The sequence below is a fragment of the Telmatherina bonti genome, assembly GCF_933228915.1.
Source record: "Telmatherina bonti genome assembly, chromosome: 15".
Taxonomy (NCBI): Eukaryota; Metazoa; Chordata; class Actinopteri; order Atheriniformes; family Telmatherinidae; genus Telmatherina; species Telmatherina bonti.
The window spans coordinates 11,072,238-11,090,273 of NC_136613.1; the positions used below are offsets into that span (position 1 = coordinate 11,072,238).

Consider the following 18,036-nt stretch of genomic DNA (forward strand, 5'->3'; position numbering starts at 1 on the left):
GGATTCTTTATAGGTGTAAATGTCCGTTTGGCGGAGCCAAAGCCAAAGGGGGTGTGAGGTACTATACAGAAAATAAGAGGTTGTTACAGTTCAGTAGATCTATGATGTCAGAGCTGCTAGTGCTGCCTCAGCTCTTGTGTTCATGGTGGATGTCCCAATAAAGAAAAAAAAACTACATGTTGTTATAATGACAGGCCACAATTCAAACTCGGTGCCTGGAGTCCTGACTGTAGCCTCCAGGTGATCCTCGGTTCCGATGGGGTTTGTAAGAGTCCTGGTAGGGGTCCTGGTAGTCTTCCTCCACCAGAGGAGAGTGGTCCCTGCTGTGCTGTGAGTCTGAGGACAGACGGTTATGATTCTTCCGTGCCCGTTCGTTGTGATAGTTCTCATCTGCTGGCATCAGGCTGCGGCGTTCAACGGGGGAATGGTCTGTCGTGTGGTTGCTGTTTCGGTTTCTTTGGGCCTGTTTGAGAAAGAGAATACAGATACTTTTTAACAGAATGAAAACAGAAGTGTGATACTGTAAGGAAAGCTCGTGATGTTCAAAGTCCATCAATTGTGACAGCTCAGGTTGTCATGGTGAAGTTAAGTGCAGACTCAGATTAAAATGTATCTGAAACTTTGTCCTGGACTTCTGCATTTCAGAGAAAAACTGATACTGACACATTTATGAAACTGAAATATAAATAAAACTGAAAATGTGAACATTATGGCGTGATGTCATGATCACTTCTCTGCTGGAATTTCCACCTTCTCATCAAGCTCATCTGCTCCACCTGAGCTTCCTGATTGCTTATCATCTTCACCTGCTTCCCGCTCTACTTAAACCCTCTCCTGGTTCTGCTTCCCTGCCAGATGCTCAGCAGAATTTTTTGTGTTTGATGCTAGTCTTGTGTCTAGATTCCTGTCATTGACCCTGTCTTGTTCCTCAGATTTGTCTTGTCTTGCCCTTGTTGGATCATGCATGCCCTGTGTTTTGCCTGGACTTCGACCCCCTGCTCTGAACAACCATGGATTCTTGCCTTCTATTGGATAAACAGCCTGATCTCTGCCTCTTGTTATGACCCATGCTTGCCAAACTACCATGTCTTCTGATTCTGGATTCCAACAGCTTTTCAGGAGCCAACTGCTGCTCCCTGCTGGACCGGACCCTGTCTTCCCCCTGAACATCTCAAGTTTTAATTAGCTTTACTTTATTAAAACCTGTAGCTCAGGAGGAAGAACAGTCGTCCTTCATCTGGAAAGTTGGGAGGTCGATTCCAGGCTTCCCCTGACTAAAATGCTGAAGTGTCCTGGGGCAAGACACTGAACTCCAAGCTGCCCTCTGATGTGCCTATTGGGGTATGAGTTTGTTGTATGAGTGTGCATGTGAATGGGTGAATGTAGTGTAAAGCGCTTTAAGTGGTCTGCATGACTAGCAAAGCCCTATATAAGTACAAGTCCATTTACCATTCATTGCTTTGTGTGTGGCTGAATTTCTGACAACCAACCATTCACATTGTTTGTCTTTGTGTTGGCCCTGTGATAGACTGGTGACATGTCCAGGGGTGTGCCTTGCCTCTTGCCCAGCGATTACTGGGAGAGGCTCATTGCAATTATTAATTGGACTAAGCTGTTAAGAACTGGATGGGTGGACCTTTAGGCACTTTATGTTAATATGTTCATAGTTTCATTAACTAGAATGATTTTAACACACTTTTACTGCTCAGCGAAGCGATCTCAGATGTAGGTCTACTGTAAAACTAGGAAGCTTTAGTTCTATAAACAGTGTTATTACAGCACAAGAAAATATGCATTAACTGGATGCATTATCTTGACAACAGTCAGCACCATAAACCCACAATATCAAAAGCTCTAAAGAAATCTGGTCAGAAATAAGTATGGAAGATGTAAATGAAAACCTGACTTCTGCATGTGAAAGCAGTGAAGTAAAGAGAATCGGCTGCATGCAGAAATGCACAACAAAACACCTCATTGACCCCAAAGTTAGCATGCAGCACTACAAGTTGAGCTTTACAGTCAAACTATCAACAGACAAGCTAAGCAATGAACCCTGGCAACTGTAGAGCTCTGAGGCTTCAATGAAGCGAGGAAAGAAACTGGCTGAATGCACAGAACTGGGACACGTTCTAGGAAACACCTGGAACAACCTGCCAAGTACCTTCAAAATAAGCTCATGCAGGAAACGAGAACTGCTCCTAAAACTTGTTCATAGTATTCACAAGTCAAAATCTACTTGGAGTTTCAACTCTACCCCACATCAGGCTTAGAGGTGGTCGTAAAATCAATGCAATTTTCTCATAAAAGGCAGAGAGGAAATAACGAAACTGGGTCAAGGGTCAACCGCCTCTGTAGTTTATTTACCATATGATAAATATCAAAATATTGTTCTTTTAATTCACAATAAACAGGAGCTAAGAGCAAAGTAAACTCAAAAGAAAAGACTATATCTATATCTATATCTATCTATCTATCTCTATCTATCTATCTCTATATATATCTATATATATCTATATATATATAGATATATATATATATATATATATATATGTATGTATGTATGTAGCTAGCCAGCCCTGCGATGAAGTGGCGAGCTGTCCAGGGTGTACCCTGCCTTTCACCCAAAAGACTGCTGGGATAGGCTCCAGCTTCCCCGCGACCAAGTGTTTATTATTTAGCTTATTTGAACATCCTTTCAAGCATTCTGTTAAAAAATAATAATTTAGGCATCTCAACTTAGGCTTCAAAATGCTATGCATCACTTAGAAGCACCTCATTCATTGAGCATTGATGTTTTTTTTTTTCTTTTTTCCAGAAGGTTTATGCATGTAAAGATAGGATTTCTTATGCCTGCAACTTATAGATAAGCAACATAAAAACATACGGATGAAGAATTTGGAGAATGAACTTTAAATCAAGGAACCAGGAATACAGAAGAAAGCCCTTTTCACAAACTTGACAAGTTACCTGAATGGCAGCAGGATATGGTGAGAGTGCAGTGGAGCCCAGATTGCGTCCCAGCAGGGGGTTGAGTGGCGTGCTAAGTGAAGTGTGCGTAGCACGCCAGTATGCCTCAAGGTATTCTGCCAGGTGTTCACATGCATCTTCCAGCTGGTTCTCATCCAAAATTATATCAAACATCTCCTGTGGTGAGAAAGGAAGACTGGAAAGTTTTGTTGCTGCATACAGACTTCATCTAAAAGTTTCATTCTGGTTCCTGTGTGAAGATAAGCTAAAAAGCTGCTGCTTCTTTAGATTTGAAGTCTATGTAAGTCTGTTTAAAGTTTACTTACAGATGGACACTGTGCTAGTTTCTCCGCTGCAACAAGCTGCACGTTCAAGTGTTTGCTTTGAGATTTTCCTCTTGATTTGATCAGCCGCTGAAGGACCTGTGGAACAAATGGAAAGTAGGAATGCACAGGGAAATGTAAGAGTGCAAATGTGGAATAAATACAAAGAAACCATTAAATCTGCTTTCAGAAAGTGAAGCAATGCATTTCCAGCGAATCATAGTTTACAAGTTACAACACGCCTGTCACTACTCTTCTTTCCTTATAATTCCCTTTTCTTTTCCATGTAATGCAGACAAAAAAAAAGTTTTCATCCTGCAGCTTGTTTGATCACTTTCACATGTTTTCTCTAAAAACAGCAACTCTGCTGTTCACAGAAGAGACAGCAGATGTGAAAAAGTGATCTTGCATGTCTTACCTTGGGCGAGGACACTTTAACATGGACGATAATGGGTGCTAATGAGGTTTTGATAAGCTGTGCTGGGTGGTTAATGGTGTCAGCATCTAAAACCACCAGCTGCAGAGATCTGGCCAACTCAAAGATCCTTTCTATTTCACTCTGGACCTCCGCTGCAGGAAAACAAGAATGTATAGCACAACAACTATGAAGTAAGAGGAATGTGAAGACAAATGCAAAGCATTAATGTTCTAAACACCTACAAGACATGCACATCATTGAGTGAGACAGTTCCTGTAGCTTTACCAAGGCTGGAGCGGGTGTTGGATCTCTCAATGATGGCCCTCTTACTGGGGTTGTTAAGTACTGACCTCTTGGCCAATGAGATGTCAGCTGTTACCCTTGTGATCGATATCCTACAACAGTACAAAACATACATGTCACAGCAAGCGCGCTGCTGGCAGATTGATGGCTGTGTGACAGACGCCGCTTTACTGTCATCACCTACCTTCCATCAAATCTGTGCTTCAAGAAGTCAAATAACGCTTTCTGCATCATATCTGTCACCTGCAGCAATAAAGTAAGGAGGGGGTGGAGGAGATGAAAAGGAAAAAGAGAAGACAAGGATCAATATGTGATGAACACTGTGTAATTAAAAACAAAGAGGAAACACTAAAGGTGCCTATAGAAGATTCAAACATGTTTAGCATATATACTGAACACACGACAGAGAAGCAAATAAGAGAAACTGGGCTCTTATTAAATCGCTAGCTGAGCCAGATCTTTGCATTACACACTTGACTGAGCGCCTCTTCGCTGTGCACAACGTTTTTTTTTCCTCTTCTGGCTGATGAACATGGACCACATGAAGTAATATGATTAGGAGTTACAGTGAGAAGTGTTGCAAAAAGCGATGCACAGGTGACAAATGGGAGCAATCATACGATGAAGCTTCCAGAGTAGCCTCGGCTGATGAATAAAAGCCCTACGCTGAGGCCTTGAATTTAAACAGAAATTCAAGCCTCTGAGATGCTGCTGTTTTTGATGATTATAGTGGAGAGCACTGTTTTTCATACCCCAGTGGTTTAGGGCATAGCCATCCAACAGAACATGTCTCTCATTAGGATAGAAAAATTTCATGATTGGATAAACTGTTTTTTCCTCCCCCCAGAACACACTCACACACTCACACACTGACACCCATTCAGACCTGAGGCTTTTTTAAAAATAGCTATCGAAAACCTAAAGTATGTTGACAAATGTACAAATAAAAACCTTTTTGTCCATTAAAAAAAGGCTTTAAATCTTGTACTTTTATTATAAATATGACTCAACCCTGATCCTTATCTTTTCATAATAATATTTATTAATATCTGAAACAATTCTTTCATCTTGAATGTGTTTATACAAAATGAGTGTACCTGGCTAAATAGATGAAAAAAGACTCATATCAGATGCGGATCTCTTCTCTTTAGGATTCAAGGTTTCAGCTTCGTTTTGTTTGTTTTCCTCAGTTTGTCACCTGTCTGCAGTTGTCTCTATTGAGACATTTCTCACAGAACATCCACACGTCCACCTGATTTCACGTGTCCCACTCCATGATAAGCTTTGTGCCAGTTGTCACTCGGATTTGCTCAAATGAGCTTAACAGCGACAAAGATTTTGCAGTGACTATGTGTCTTTTTACCTAAAATATTAAATAGTTGCTTATATCTGTTTATATTTATACAAGAAAACATTTATTTGCAATTGATTATCTCTATTATGGCAGCTTTAATGCATATATAGAACCAGAATATTTTCAACACTGCTGCTGCATCAATCTTCACCTAAGTCTGTCACACTGTGCACGACTCCTATTCATCATTATATGATTAGTAACGGTAACTGCAGCACATCCAACATATTGCATATTATCAATCCTGGAAAATGGTGGAAAGATTTAAAATGTGCTTTATGAAAATAATATTATAGATTTTTATCTCCTCCCAGAGCCTTTAACTCTGTTCACATTATTCTGTGCTTCTAATTTCAAACCATGCTCCACTTTTTCACTCTGATGCGGTTTACCCAGAAGGTTGTTACCACGGCAACACCAGAATGGGAGGCGAGCACTGCGATTCCATGACAACTGATTTCAGTGCTCCCATCACCTCCTTGGCCTCCTTTATTTATTTTTTTTTTTGCACAATGTTTATGGCTGACATTGATGAACAGTTTTGATTTTAATGTAGTGTCTGTGAGATCTTGAGGAGTTCTCACCGATGAAGATTTCATTAATCAGTCTTGCTTGTAACAGATGGATTAGCACTTACAGGGGATGTAATGATAGAGAGTAAACATGCTGATACTTCAACCTCCTTTAAAGCTAAATGAGGGATTTCCTTTACAAATTCTTGCATTTGTCAATAAACAGTTTTGCCATCTTAAATTTAAACATCTTCAACAAAGGAAAAATCTTCCTTTTAATACTTCCCAACAAAAACATAGCTTACAGAGAATAAAAGGGCTCTGCAAAGTACATGCTGTATGCTGTAAGTGCACTGCTTACAATATTGTGTATTTACATTATTAGTCATAGAAAGTAGGCTGAATAACGTCAGGATGACAACACGTGAAGATAAATCAGACGCAGCTGTGAAGAAAAAGCTGAGTCAGATGACTTGAGGAGTAGCAGTGCATCCTACCTCATAACCTTTCAGGGACGGTCCCACGAGGACAACCGGTCTCATGGAGGGAACCACATCATATGGAGGGACATGCTCAGCCTAGGAAGGTGGGGGTGCACACAGTTCTAGTCAGGCTTTGAAGTTACGTTATGTGTTTTGTGAAGTATGCAAGTAACTGAGTATTGGAGACATGATTGTGAGTCAAGAAATGTTCTGTAATCAGATCAAAGTGTAGCACTTTCTTTTTTATTCAGTCATTTTTATTTTCAGTTAAGAAAAAAGTAGCATAAACAATAATAAACCTGATTATAAATGTTAATGGATAACTGTGTCAGAACATTTATTCATTTTATTTATTCAGTGACAGCTCCTCAACTAGGAGGTTTCTGAATTACCCTAAAGCTTTTTTTCCAAGTATCTACTCAGCTCTACTCCTTTGACTCCACTCCATTTAGGTTGTTCTCTACCACAAATAAGTACCACCTCAATGCATTGGGGGTTGTCATAGCAATGTAGCCCAAAAGTCCATTGATGTACTTTGCTTGCATAAACACACCAATGGAGGACTTTGAGGCAACGGTATGCCTGCAGCTTGGTATTTGGCTTTATTTTCTTCAATCAGACCCGAGTAAAAGAAAAAAAGCCAGAAACGACTGTGAGCTGAGAGCAGTGACATCATTTCCTGGCCAAGTAAGTGGTCTGCAGACTGTAGAGTTCTGATTTTCAGCTTCTAACTAATGAAAAACCCTAAAAACCGAGTCAAATCAGGTTGAGCTGAGTAGATACCAGAGGAAAAGGGCCGTGCAAATTTTAATCTATATCACCGGGACAGTGTGGGATTAGAAATTTCTTGGTGAAAGAAAGATTTTTTTTTTTCACCGCTGAGGTGAAAAGAACACAAGAAAGGCAACAAAATGAGAGATTCATCCTGAAAAAGGTTGAACCCAATGTTAAATGCTGCACTGTACATATTGTGAACCATCTCTAAAATTCCAACGACATATGAAAATGATTATGTGTTAATGCAGCCTTGGTTTTGGTGGTCATCTACAAACCTAAATAAAGTAAGTTACTTAGGTTTATTGTTATTACTTTCTTTAAATGATTATACCAATGCCTGTATAATAAAATACAAGCTGCAATCTCCTTTATGTTACAAAAAAAATCAATAAGAATATATAAACTGTCAAATCAGAAACTTAAATGAAGGATGCGAGAAGCATGAATCTCACAGTGTCACAGCTTAAAGAAAGAAATCCTTCTGTATTGTTTGCCAGATGGCGGCAGAGTGAACAGTCTGTGTCTGGGGTAGGAATTATCTGCTGGTATCTCTCATCCCCTCACTCTCAACTCTCACGCTCAGTTTATGGACGTTCAGTTGTTTTAGCATGTTGCCTGGTCAATCTACAAACATAGCTTCTCAAAAAATAACATGTTAATAAAAGGTGTGATCTAAATTTTAATGAAAGGGAGCAGTTTTTAATACCAAATAAACAACTTATTGCTTATAATCTGTGGATATTAAAGAAACTGTGTGCAACAGTTATGTATATGTAATATCAAACTGGACTACATGCTATAGAATACACGCTACAGAGATTTTTAACCACTTTTCGATCCAACTTGGATCTTTGTCAGGTTGGCAACCAACTAAAACAATGTTAATCCACAACCCATTGTTGTCAGATCTTTCAACAGCAGGGAAAAATCTGATCTATTAAAAAAAAACTTAAAGAACTAAACACATTTTAATGAAAAAAGGATCTAAAACTGCAGTAACCAGTTGACCACCTAAGAATAATGTGGACAATAAATAATTAAAGAAATCATCCTTCCCATGTTCTTTCAGTGTAAGTCAGTCAGTGGTGTAATAAGCATTTAGATCCTCAAAAGTAACATGTCTACATTGCAAAAATAACCTACTAGATGAGAGTAAAATATACATAATATGTACAAGATACATACAACATGCTGCACATATCTTCTAAAATGTGTCCACTTGTGTTTAAATCCCGTCTTCTTAACACACTTTTTGCTGCATCTCTTCACATTTTGCTGCTAATTGCCAAACTTAAAGGTGTTGGCATCAATTAGTAGCTGACCAACAGGCCTCAACATGTTCAGTTAGACCACCAGTAAACTTCCAGTGTCTCACCCATCACAAGCAGATAAGTCCATTCCTCTTCTTGCTATTAACTCATGACCAGTTTGTGAATGACACCACAGCAAATGGTCTCATCAAGAACAACGATAAATCGGTCAACAGATGGAACGCCTGGCAGGATGCTGTAACGCTGCTCAACATGAAGAAGACCAAAGGGCAGAACTTTGGCTTCAGGAAGAGACGTGACACACTCACACACCCTTCCATATCAACAGTCTGGCTGTCTCACTTCAAATCATTGGGGACCAACGTGTCTGGATCTCTTCTAGACAACTAACTGCTCCACCAAGAGGGGTTACCAGTATCTCTTCTATCTGCACAGACATCCTGGTGAACTTCTATCACTGTACTAACAGGAGATCCTTACTAACTGGCTGATAGTGACTGCTTTGTCTCAGACATAAAGGCTCTGCAGAAGGTGGTGAAAACCACCCAGCGTATTGCTGGAGCCGCACTTCCTGCAAATGAGTACTTTTGTAGGAAGTATTGTCTCAGGAGAGCACTAAACACCAGAAAAGACTCCAATCACTCACACAACACATAAACTGTTTACCCTTCTGCCCTCTGGGAGGCACTACAGGAGACTCTGGACGAACACCACCAGATTCACACACAGCTGATCTCTGCTCCTTGTTACAGAAGGTCAAACTATGTAATCCAAGCATGTTTAGACAGTCAAAATACATGTTTGGCAAAAGCTCATAGAAAATAACTACACGTCAGCAACAAGCCCAAAACACATGACCGTCAATTTTTCTGCACAATTTTTATTTAATTAGTCATCTTTTTATTTTCAAAAAAGTCTGTGACTACCATGGGCTCCTTCATGTTTTTCATTACTACCCGTTGCAACCAGTTTTCTTCTTCTGTTGTCAGTATTGTAGCTATTTTCCTGCAGCACTAATAGATATTAATGCCTCATGTCTCAAATAAAACCATTTATATAACAAACATCTTTGCTCTTGCTACACAATGCAGCTCTTACATATGAATTAAGTGCATACTTTATATTGCCATTATTATATTCATATCCTTGTTTTTTTTTATAAATGACAATATGCAAAGTCAAAATAGAAATTCTCCAAATAAAATGACTAAAAAGGGTTTTATTCTACTCACCACTTTCTGTTTCTGCTTTCCTGAAAAAGAAGGAAAACATCAGGTGAGAAATTGGCAGAAAAGTAGATGAAGATTGAGCTCAGATGTAAAGAGATGTGTAACTGTGGCACCAACCTGCAGAGTTTGGGTTTGGTTTGAACGTGCCTGATACCATTTCTCCCAGACTAGAGGAGGAGTTTCCGCTAGATTTACTGCTGCAATGATGACAATGAATAGAAAGAGTAAAGAGTTCATGTAAAATCGTATTTCAAACACATTTGCCCTCCAATGAAACTGGGTATTTATCATGTTGAAAAATCTTCACCTCTAGCTAAAGAATAAGCACTTCAATCTGAAGTTTATGTTATTTTTTTAATGACAAAAACTACATACAAAAGGAAAGCAACTAAGGGTGGGAAGTTTTCTTTTTTTTTTTTTTTTTTTTAATTTTGGTCTCAGAAATTTCACAGCAACTCTAATCACCTTGTTGGCTAAAACTCAACAGCCCCATCTGATGGAAAATTTTTGTAATGGCCATAATCCAGGCACACCTCTGAGAGGTTGGACCACACAACACAACTTGGCTGTTATCCACCTGATGGTCTCCTTATCCGCATCCTTATCCGCATGCTCAACTGCTCAACTGGACAATATCTGCAGCAGCTGCCAGTGATTCCTCCAGTCAGCACCCACTGCCGAATCATTCCACATTCAGTCCTCCTCAGCTCACCCATGGAAGCGTCCCCTCTTCTGCTCCTGCTGAAGTCGGATGTTTTCCAGTTTTAACGGGCTCGGGATGAAGCCAATGTCGCAGCCCTCTTTTACCAGGCGGCCAATCCACCAGTCATTGTTATACTTCTGTAAAATGAAAGGTTTTTTTGTTGTCTCTACTGAAAATTGACATTATTTCTACAGCACTTACATCCAAAATAAATTCATCTCCAAAATGATCACATATTTTTTCCCATTTTATTGTATCATTTTGTCATGTTGCATTGTATTACATCATATTGTATCGTGTAGTATTGTATTGTATCACATTGCAGAGTAAGTATTCAAATACATCACATACCGTTAATTATCCTTGATCATTTTAAGCATCATGCACAATTGCAAACAATAGTTTCCACTAAGCTGAGGCCACAGAAATTTTGGCTCATGATCCAGCAACAAAAAAAGCAATTTGCCAATCTGTCCCTTCGAAGTGGGGTGTGGATGCTCAAGCCAAGAAAGTTTGGCTAAACAAGGACGGCCCTGCTAAAATCTCTGGTTATTTTTAAAATAGAATTTGGACCACAACCAATGCTAAAGCAGACAAAATCCATAGAGACATCCAGCAGATAGCTATTGTGGGGGGGGGGGGGGGTTTAAGGCTTTTTCTCAACAGGGCAGAAATTTAACTTTGAAGGAGTTTGTGCCACTCTTTAAATGGTCAAACTCTAGTTTTTGCTAAATATCATTGATTTTATGGCTTTATGTGGTAAGTTTCTTGTGTTATGTACTCATAGTTCAGCGCAGACAACCGTTCAGTGTATAATATCTATGCCTATGCAGTGTAAAAACATTTTACAGATGTTTTTGCTTGAAGTAATATTTATTGGAACTTTTAAATGTTATTTTGTACCGATGTGAGACTGGGCTTTGGAGCGTAAATTTCAATCCTCCAGACAGCACCACAGGTAATGCAATCCTCAATTGCAACTCAATTGTACCTCTTTGATGTGAAGGAAGTCCTTGGCATCAAAAGAGACAGCAGTGCCAGCCACAGGGACATCCTCATCCAAAGCACCACAGTAACTAACATTGGTCCTCACAGCAAATGCCACTGCTTTACTCTGTAGGACAGACAGGAGAGCAATATGACCACTGGAAGAAGGCGACAGTATTAATGTATATAAAATAAAATAGAATTTTATATAAAAATATTTAGATGTGATTGTGTTAAATGAAAACAGATTTGTTTTTTGTTTTTTTTTAAAGAAGCAACAGAAAACTGAGAACAGAAAAAAATCAGCATGAGTCCCTTCAAAAGAGCTGGTTATTTCAGCACCAGTGTGCTCATCCAGCTGCAGCATCACACATGCAGCAAGCCTGCCCTGCAGTGAGGGGTGGGCGCTGCTAGAAAGAAACTATTTCAGACCTCCTGACAGCAGTGACTACAAGACAGGACAATACTGATAACACACATCCACTGCATAAGACAAAGATACTCTGCAAAGATACTGCAAAGATACTCACTATATATATACATGTATATATATATATATATATATATATATATATATATATATATATATATATATATATATATATATATATATATATATATATAAATAAAAGAAAAAGTAAATTATCTGGCTTATTATCTGACATTCCTTAAGGAATTTATTTTGAATTTCATACCTATGCCAACCACAGGTTACAGAAACATTGTGAGATTATTGTTTTTGTCTTTTTGTGTTTTTTGCCTGGACTACAGGCCAGTTAATAAACTAGTTTTATTACAAAGCCTCTGTTAATTGGGCAGAATGTGTTTTTGTGTGTTTTGCTGAAATAAGCATTGCTTTTCCTAATAAATAACTGATTTTTTTTTTTTTTTAAATGATACATTAAGGGTGTATTTACTGGTATGAAAATGTATCTAAACCATGGGCACTAATGCATACTGAAACCATCACACATGCAAGCTTCTGAACTGTGCACTGATAACAAACCAGACAATCCCTCTTTTCTTTAGTCTGGAGGACTGGGCATCCACGATTCCCTAAACAGTTTATATATCTGTGTGTCAATCCCGGTATTTAAAGAAGCAGGACTCTCTTTGTGGGATGTAAGAACAGAAAAGTTTGAATTTGAACACCATCTGACTGTCAGGAAGCCATTTATGCAGACTTCTTCTGCTTTTGTACTAAAATATGAATTGCAGTACAATCTGTAGCTCAGTCCTGGAAAAAGTCTCCAGCGATAATGACCTTTGCTCTCTCGAGCTGAACGGTGGCCTGCTGCTCCCTCTCCTGCTGGCCACCCTCCTTCTCCTCTTCCAGAGACACATCTGAGTCAGATGGTCGGCTTGTGTAGGAATCAGCTGAGCCCTGGAGCACAGGATGAAGAAGAAGGAAAGCAGCCATTTAATAAAGAATTATCAGCACGAACAAACAACCAAAGTGGGACAACTTTCTTCATATGACACAGATTAAAAACCTGAAATTCCAGAAGGACTTTAACAAATCACAGCAAAAGATATTTTCAACAGTAAAAACAGATTCAAGAACCTAACCTGTTTCTAAAAATACAGACATTAAATAAGGACTTTAGTCCTGTGTATTTAATTTAGGCTTTTTTTCCCCCCATAATTATCTGTATTATTAGTCAACGACTGAGATTAAAGATGAAGAACCGACTGGCTTGGAAAGAGATTTTTATTTCTAGAAATATAATTGGAAACACAGAAGACAGGGAAAGGGGGATGTTTAGAAAACCCTCTGCTTCATTTTTTCCCCCTTAAATATGGAAACTTGAGTTAATATGAATTAAAATGAAACTTTAGTGTAAGTAGTGAGGAAGATCTGTTCCCTATCATCTGTTTTTATTCCCCAGTGTTTGGGCTTTTTCTCTACTGCTATTCATCATTTCTGTTTTCCCACACGATCAAACTTTCCTCATTCTCCAATCTGACGTCACCATGATACTAAGTTTTCTTAACTGTTACTCTTTAAAGTGCCTGTCCTTTTAGAAGTCCTCTAAAAGGACTTCTCCATTATGTCATGTTTTGCCATTATGCAAATTTTTGCCGATCAGCCGCCGTCAGGGAAAATGATGGGCATGACGCATGTGTATGGACTGACGCAGGACACTGCGGATGCTCTTTAGTTGAAAGATTTGTGACTAGGTTAAGAACTGTTTCATGCAAAATTGTCTTTTGCTTGTGAAATGTTTAATGTTTGAATTATATTAGATGGGAAAAATCCATTTTCCTGTGGACTTTCCGATTCTCCAGACAGAAACTGGTTCCAGTTGCTGCAGGTATGACACGAACTACACATAATACTACACACTGCCCCATTTAAAAACATTAAATATACACTTTATTAGAGATACTTTAGTTTCAGTTTAATTACTTGTGAACACTCTTGGTTATTCAGCCAATGGCATGGCAGCGATTCACTGCATGGAGGCATGTAGACATGGCCAAAGCAGCTTGATGAGGCTCAAACTGAGCATCAGAATAAGGAAGAAAGGAGATCTAAGTGACTTTGAATATGGTTGATGCCAGACGGTCTGAGTATTGGGATTTTCACATCCAAGCATCTCCAGGGTTTACAGAGGATTCAGCTTTATTTGAATAGCGCCACTTCACAACAATGTCTTCTCAGTGCGCTTTACAGGCAAATTCATAACAGTCTAATTAAGGAAAACCAACAGATTGCATCAAATCATGACTTTGATCCAATCCCCCATCCGGAGAATGAACGAAACGACAGAGTATGATCTAAAAAAAAGAGAAAATATTTAATGAGCAGCACTTGTCTGGATAGAAATGTCTTAATGATGCTGGAGGTCATGGGCAGACTGGAACTGAGTCAGTTAGTGGTTGCGTTTCCATTACACCTGGAATTGTGCAAAGACTAAATATCGCAAATAAAAAATCATTAATGGAAACACCAACATTTCAGAAAAAAGTCTTGAATATTGCTAAAACTGCTTTAACGCTATGAGGTGGTTTTTCAGACGTTTCGATATAGAAACACATCGCAAAAGTGTGATGGAAACACTTTTATTGCATTTACGTGTCCCCGGACATGATGTCGGGGTCATGACCAGTTCATTTCTGGTAAAGATGGTGCGATGCGGTGAAACAACAACAAATTTCAGAGTTCTAGAAAAGAAAATGAGGGAGAAAAGCTTAAAAAATCCATAACAAATTTTCTCCAGTAAGTAGAAAACTCCAAAATAATGCTAAGTGGCTACCTTGCATGAGCCGCAATTTTAGGGTTACAAGATTTTACTTGAGGCGAATGGGCTAAACACTGTTCAGTGGAAACACCCGCAAATCGCAATTGTTGTTTGTCGAAAATTACAAATATTGCTTTAATTTAGCAAAACAAATGTGATGGAAAAGCAGATTCTGTCTCCAACCAAGGTAAGCAGAATACAATCTGTTAATGCACAACATGCTCTGCCTTGCAGCAGATAGGCAACAGCAGGAGACCACACCGGGTAGCACAGCTGTCAGCTAAGAACTGGAAAGTGAAGCTACAGTTCACAGAGACTCCCCAACAGAGGATGATAGATTAGAAAAGTATTTCCTGGTGTGATGATTCTTCATTTCAGCTCCACATTCAAATAACTGCTTCAGAATTTGGTGGGAAAAATCAAAAGCATGGACTGCATCTTGCTTTGGAATAACGGCTCAGGCTGATGGTCGTGTCATGGTCTGGGGGGATATTTTATTGGCACGCTTTGAACCCTTTAGTACCAAATGAACATGATTTAACCTGTTGATACCAGCTGCTCTGTGAGATGAATAATCCTGAATAATACATGTTATCAGACACTTTCCATGAGCTTTAGAGTTAGGTAGGCAAGTAGTCGCAAATTGCGCCGGTGTAGGTACCAGATCTGCTCGGGGCCCTGCGACTGCGGATGACATCACACTATGTTGCGCTCATGGAGGCTATGCTCCATCGGTCTAATAAGATGCTCATGGTGTCTAATTTATCAATAGATATTTTTGCTTTTATTTTACATTTACTTTGGCAAATCAAAGGTGTTCTTTCTGGACCAATAAAGCCCCTTTGAATCTAAAGATGTATCGATTTTATTATCATGGTAACTTGTCCATACATTTAACAGATTGCCCTTGCAGTGATACACCTGTCCATGTAATGCAGCAAGCAAAACAACATTATATCGGGGGTTATGTATAATGACTGGTTAATTTGGGAATAAATATTGCAGTTATGAACTAAATAGGAGTCGCTAACATTAACATTAAGTCACTTTGCTATCTTTTATTGTGTTTTTTTTTTTATTCTTTCCGAAATGCAGTCTTTCTGCTGTCAGGAGTTTTAGAAGCGATGGTCAGGCCGTGGTAAGTCTAGTTTGAACCGTAATGATGGATTTCTTTATGAACTTTGTCCGTGTATCCTACAAAAAAGAACTACAATCCCTCTTAGCTGAAAAAACAATGTCCATAAGTTGTACGGACCAACCATAAAATTGTACCCAACGTCCAGCGAATCATATATACTGCGAAATAATCGGCCATCTGTTTCTGACCACAGTGTGGCATCTTCTGATGGATGCTTTCAGCAGGATAATGCACCATGTCACCAAGCTCAAATCATCACCAACCACTTTCGTCACCATGACAATGAGTTCACTGTACTCCAACGGCCTCCACAGTCACAAGATCTCAATCCAACAGAGCCGCTTTGGGTTGCGGTGGAACGGGAGATTCTTCAAATCTGCAGCAACTATGTGAGGCCATCGTGTCAATAAGGAGCAAATCTCTGGGAATGTTTCCAAAACCTTCTTAAATTTATCCAAGTAAAGCAGTTCTGAAGGCAGAAAGGGGTCTAACCTGGTACTAGCAAGATGTATACAATAAAGTCAATGTCATGAATATTATATTTCAATGGTAATATAACATTCAGGAAGGATCTGCTGTATATTTTCTTTATCACTATCAATTTTTGCTATATATTTTAAATTAACACTTTACTAGCAATCCTTAAATAATTCTGCTATGTAGCAGCATGTGTCTATGTGTGTTAAGGAACTTAAAACGTAATGTGACAACTCCACCCTCTTAAGTCCACCTCAGGCGAAAGATCAGTCTTGTTCCATCATCATCATCAGAATCATCGCTCTCCTTACTCACCTGCTTCCTTGTTCCTCATCCTTATTATCTACAAGTCAGTGGCTGCTGTATGAGAGAGGCAGTGGAAACACCCACCCACTTATTCGAGGCTGAAAGAGAGACAGTGAACTACAACGACAGCAGGACTGTGACCAGCTAAGTGAGGAAATGTGCGAATACAAACAGAAGCAGCAGAGAATGCACGCCTGGGGAGAGAATTTCCCCACAGAAAGGAGCTATTACAACACCAGTGTGCTTGTCAAGCTCCGGCATCACGTACACAAAGCTGTTCATCATGACACAAAGGCAGCGTACTGCTTAGAAAGAAGCTAGGCCTACTGACAAAGAAACAGGCAGGAATAATTACTGTACATCCCCTAAATAGCAACCTCACAGCCAGGCTGTAAAGATTCAGACGAAAAAAATCGAACTGATGGTGTTTTTTTATGGTGGTTCCACCGATTCGCACCGATTTATAAAAGAACATGACTTGTTTTTAAATGTATTTTGGAAGTGAAGGTGATGTTGTTAAGACATGCAAAGAGGAAAAAAAAAAATCTGCCTATATTGATCTTTGTACAGACATCATATTATGTTTTCCCACAGTGTTACAAGGGTCCGTAAAGTAATAAAGTCTGCAACAATGGGAGTTAGCAAAGAGGCTTCACAATTAACTACTTTTGAGCAGTCAGAGCAGAAATTTCCAAGAGGATAGGATAAAAGAGGCGAAACCGAAAACTAAAAATGGATTTCAAGCTTTTAGACAGCAAACAGTAGTAAAGAATCAGCAGCGACAGTGAGACACCCTGCTGCCTCTGTTCATGTCAGCGGCATGTGGATAAAATATTAGACTTGAACAGAACATAAAGGCAACCACCAACTGCTGACTACAGCATACAACAGTTGGCACAATAAAACTATAAATTTACAACACAAAAAAAACCACACACCACTGTTAGTTTTTCTCACTTTTCCCAGCTTCACACCCACAGCTCATTCACATCTATTTATGCCTCCAGATATTTTCCAAATTCAACACTGTCTTTATCTTCCTCATCTGTTCCCAATGCACCAATCATCCTCACTTCCCATCTTCCCACTGATGTCCGTCACCCATTCTCACACACATATCTGATCCTCACCCTCATTCTTGTTACCCAGACTCCTGTTTGTCTCGTTATATTTCCCTGACAGGTCATTTTTCCAAGCTGTCAGTCTGTTAAACAGCTTCTTCATCTGAAACTAAACCTCCTGAAATACCAACATGACCGTTCTGCTTTTGGAATCCTGTGTCCTCGTATTCTGGCACCAACTACACAATCTGATTTGGACAACATTCACCAAAGGCAGTAATAAAGTGACTACATCAGCTCAATGTTATTAGCTTCAGAACCAGAGAGCAAAAAGAAAAAGAGCCCCGGCTAATAGACCTGTACTGTAAACCCATCAATCATCACCGATGTTGAATCTAGAGTGCCTAATACCCCTGCTTTTAAAAAACTGCTGATCTGAAGTTTGCTAAAAAAAAGAAAAGAATAGGAAAAAAAAAAGACTTG

At 39.2% G+C, this 18,036-nt stretch overlaps 1 protein-coding gene across 1 annotated transcript in view; it reads right to left on the reverse strand.

Annotated features, from left to right (window-relative positions):
• Positions 1 to 202: 202 nt before the first annotated feature.
• Positions 203 to 18,036, reverse strand: part of cacnb4a (calcium channel, voltage-dependent, beta 4a subunit) — a gene marked incomplete at both ends in the record, with an annotated part of 36,493 nt that continues 18,659 nt past the window's right edge. Inside the window, 12 exons of the mRNA XM_079254890.1 lie at positions 203 to 463; positions 2,968 to 3,144; positions 3,294 to 3,389; positions 3,709 to 3,860; positions 3,994 to 4,103; positions 4,196 to 4,254; positions 6,375 to 6,455; positions 9,640 to 9,659; positions 9,784 to 9,833; positions 10,349 to 10,476; positions 11,331 to 11,453; positions 12,591 to 12,710. Of these exons, the coding sequence (XP_079111016.1) occupies positions 203 to 463; positions 2,968 to 3,144; positions 3,294 to 3,389; positions 3,709 to 3,860; positions 3,994 to 4,103; positions 4,196 to 4,254; positions 6,375 to 6,455; positions 9,640 to 9,659; positions 9,784 to 9,833; positions 10,349 to 10,476; positions 11,331 to 11,453; positions 12,591 to 12,710 (1,377 nt within the window). The remainder of the gene's footprint in view (positions 464 to 2,967; positions 3,145 to 3,293; positions 3,390 to 3,708; positions 3,861 to 3,993; positions 4,104 to 4,195; positions 4,255 to 6,374; positions 6,456 to 9,639; positions 9,660 to 9,783; positions 9,834 to 10,348; positions 10,477 to 11,330; positions 11,454 to 12,590; positions 12,711 to 18,036) is intronic.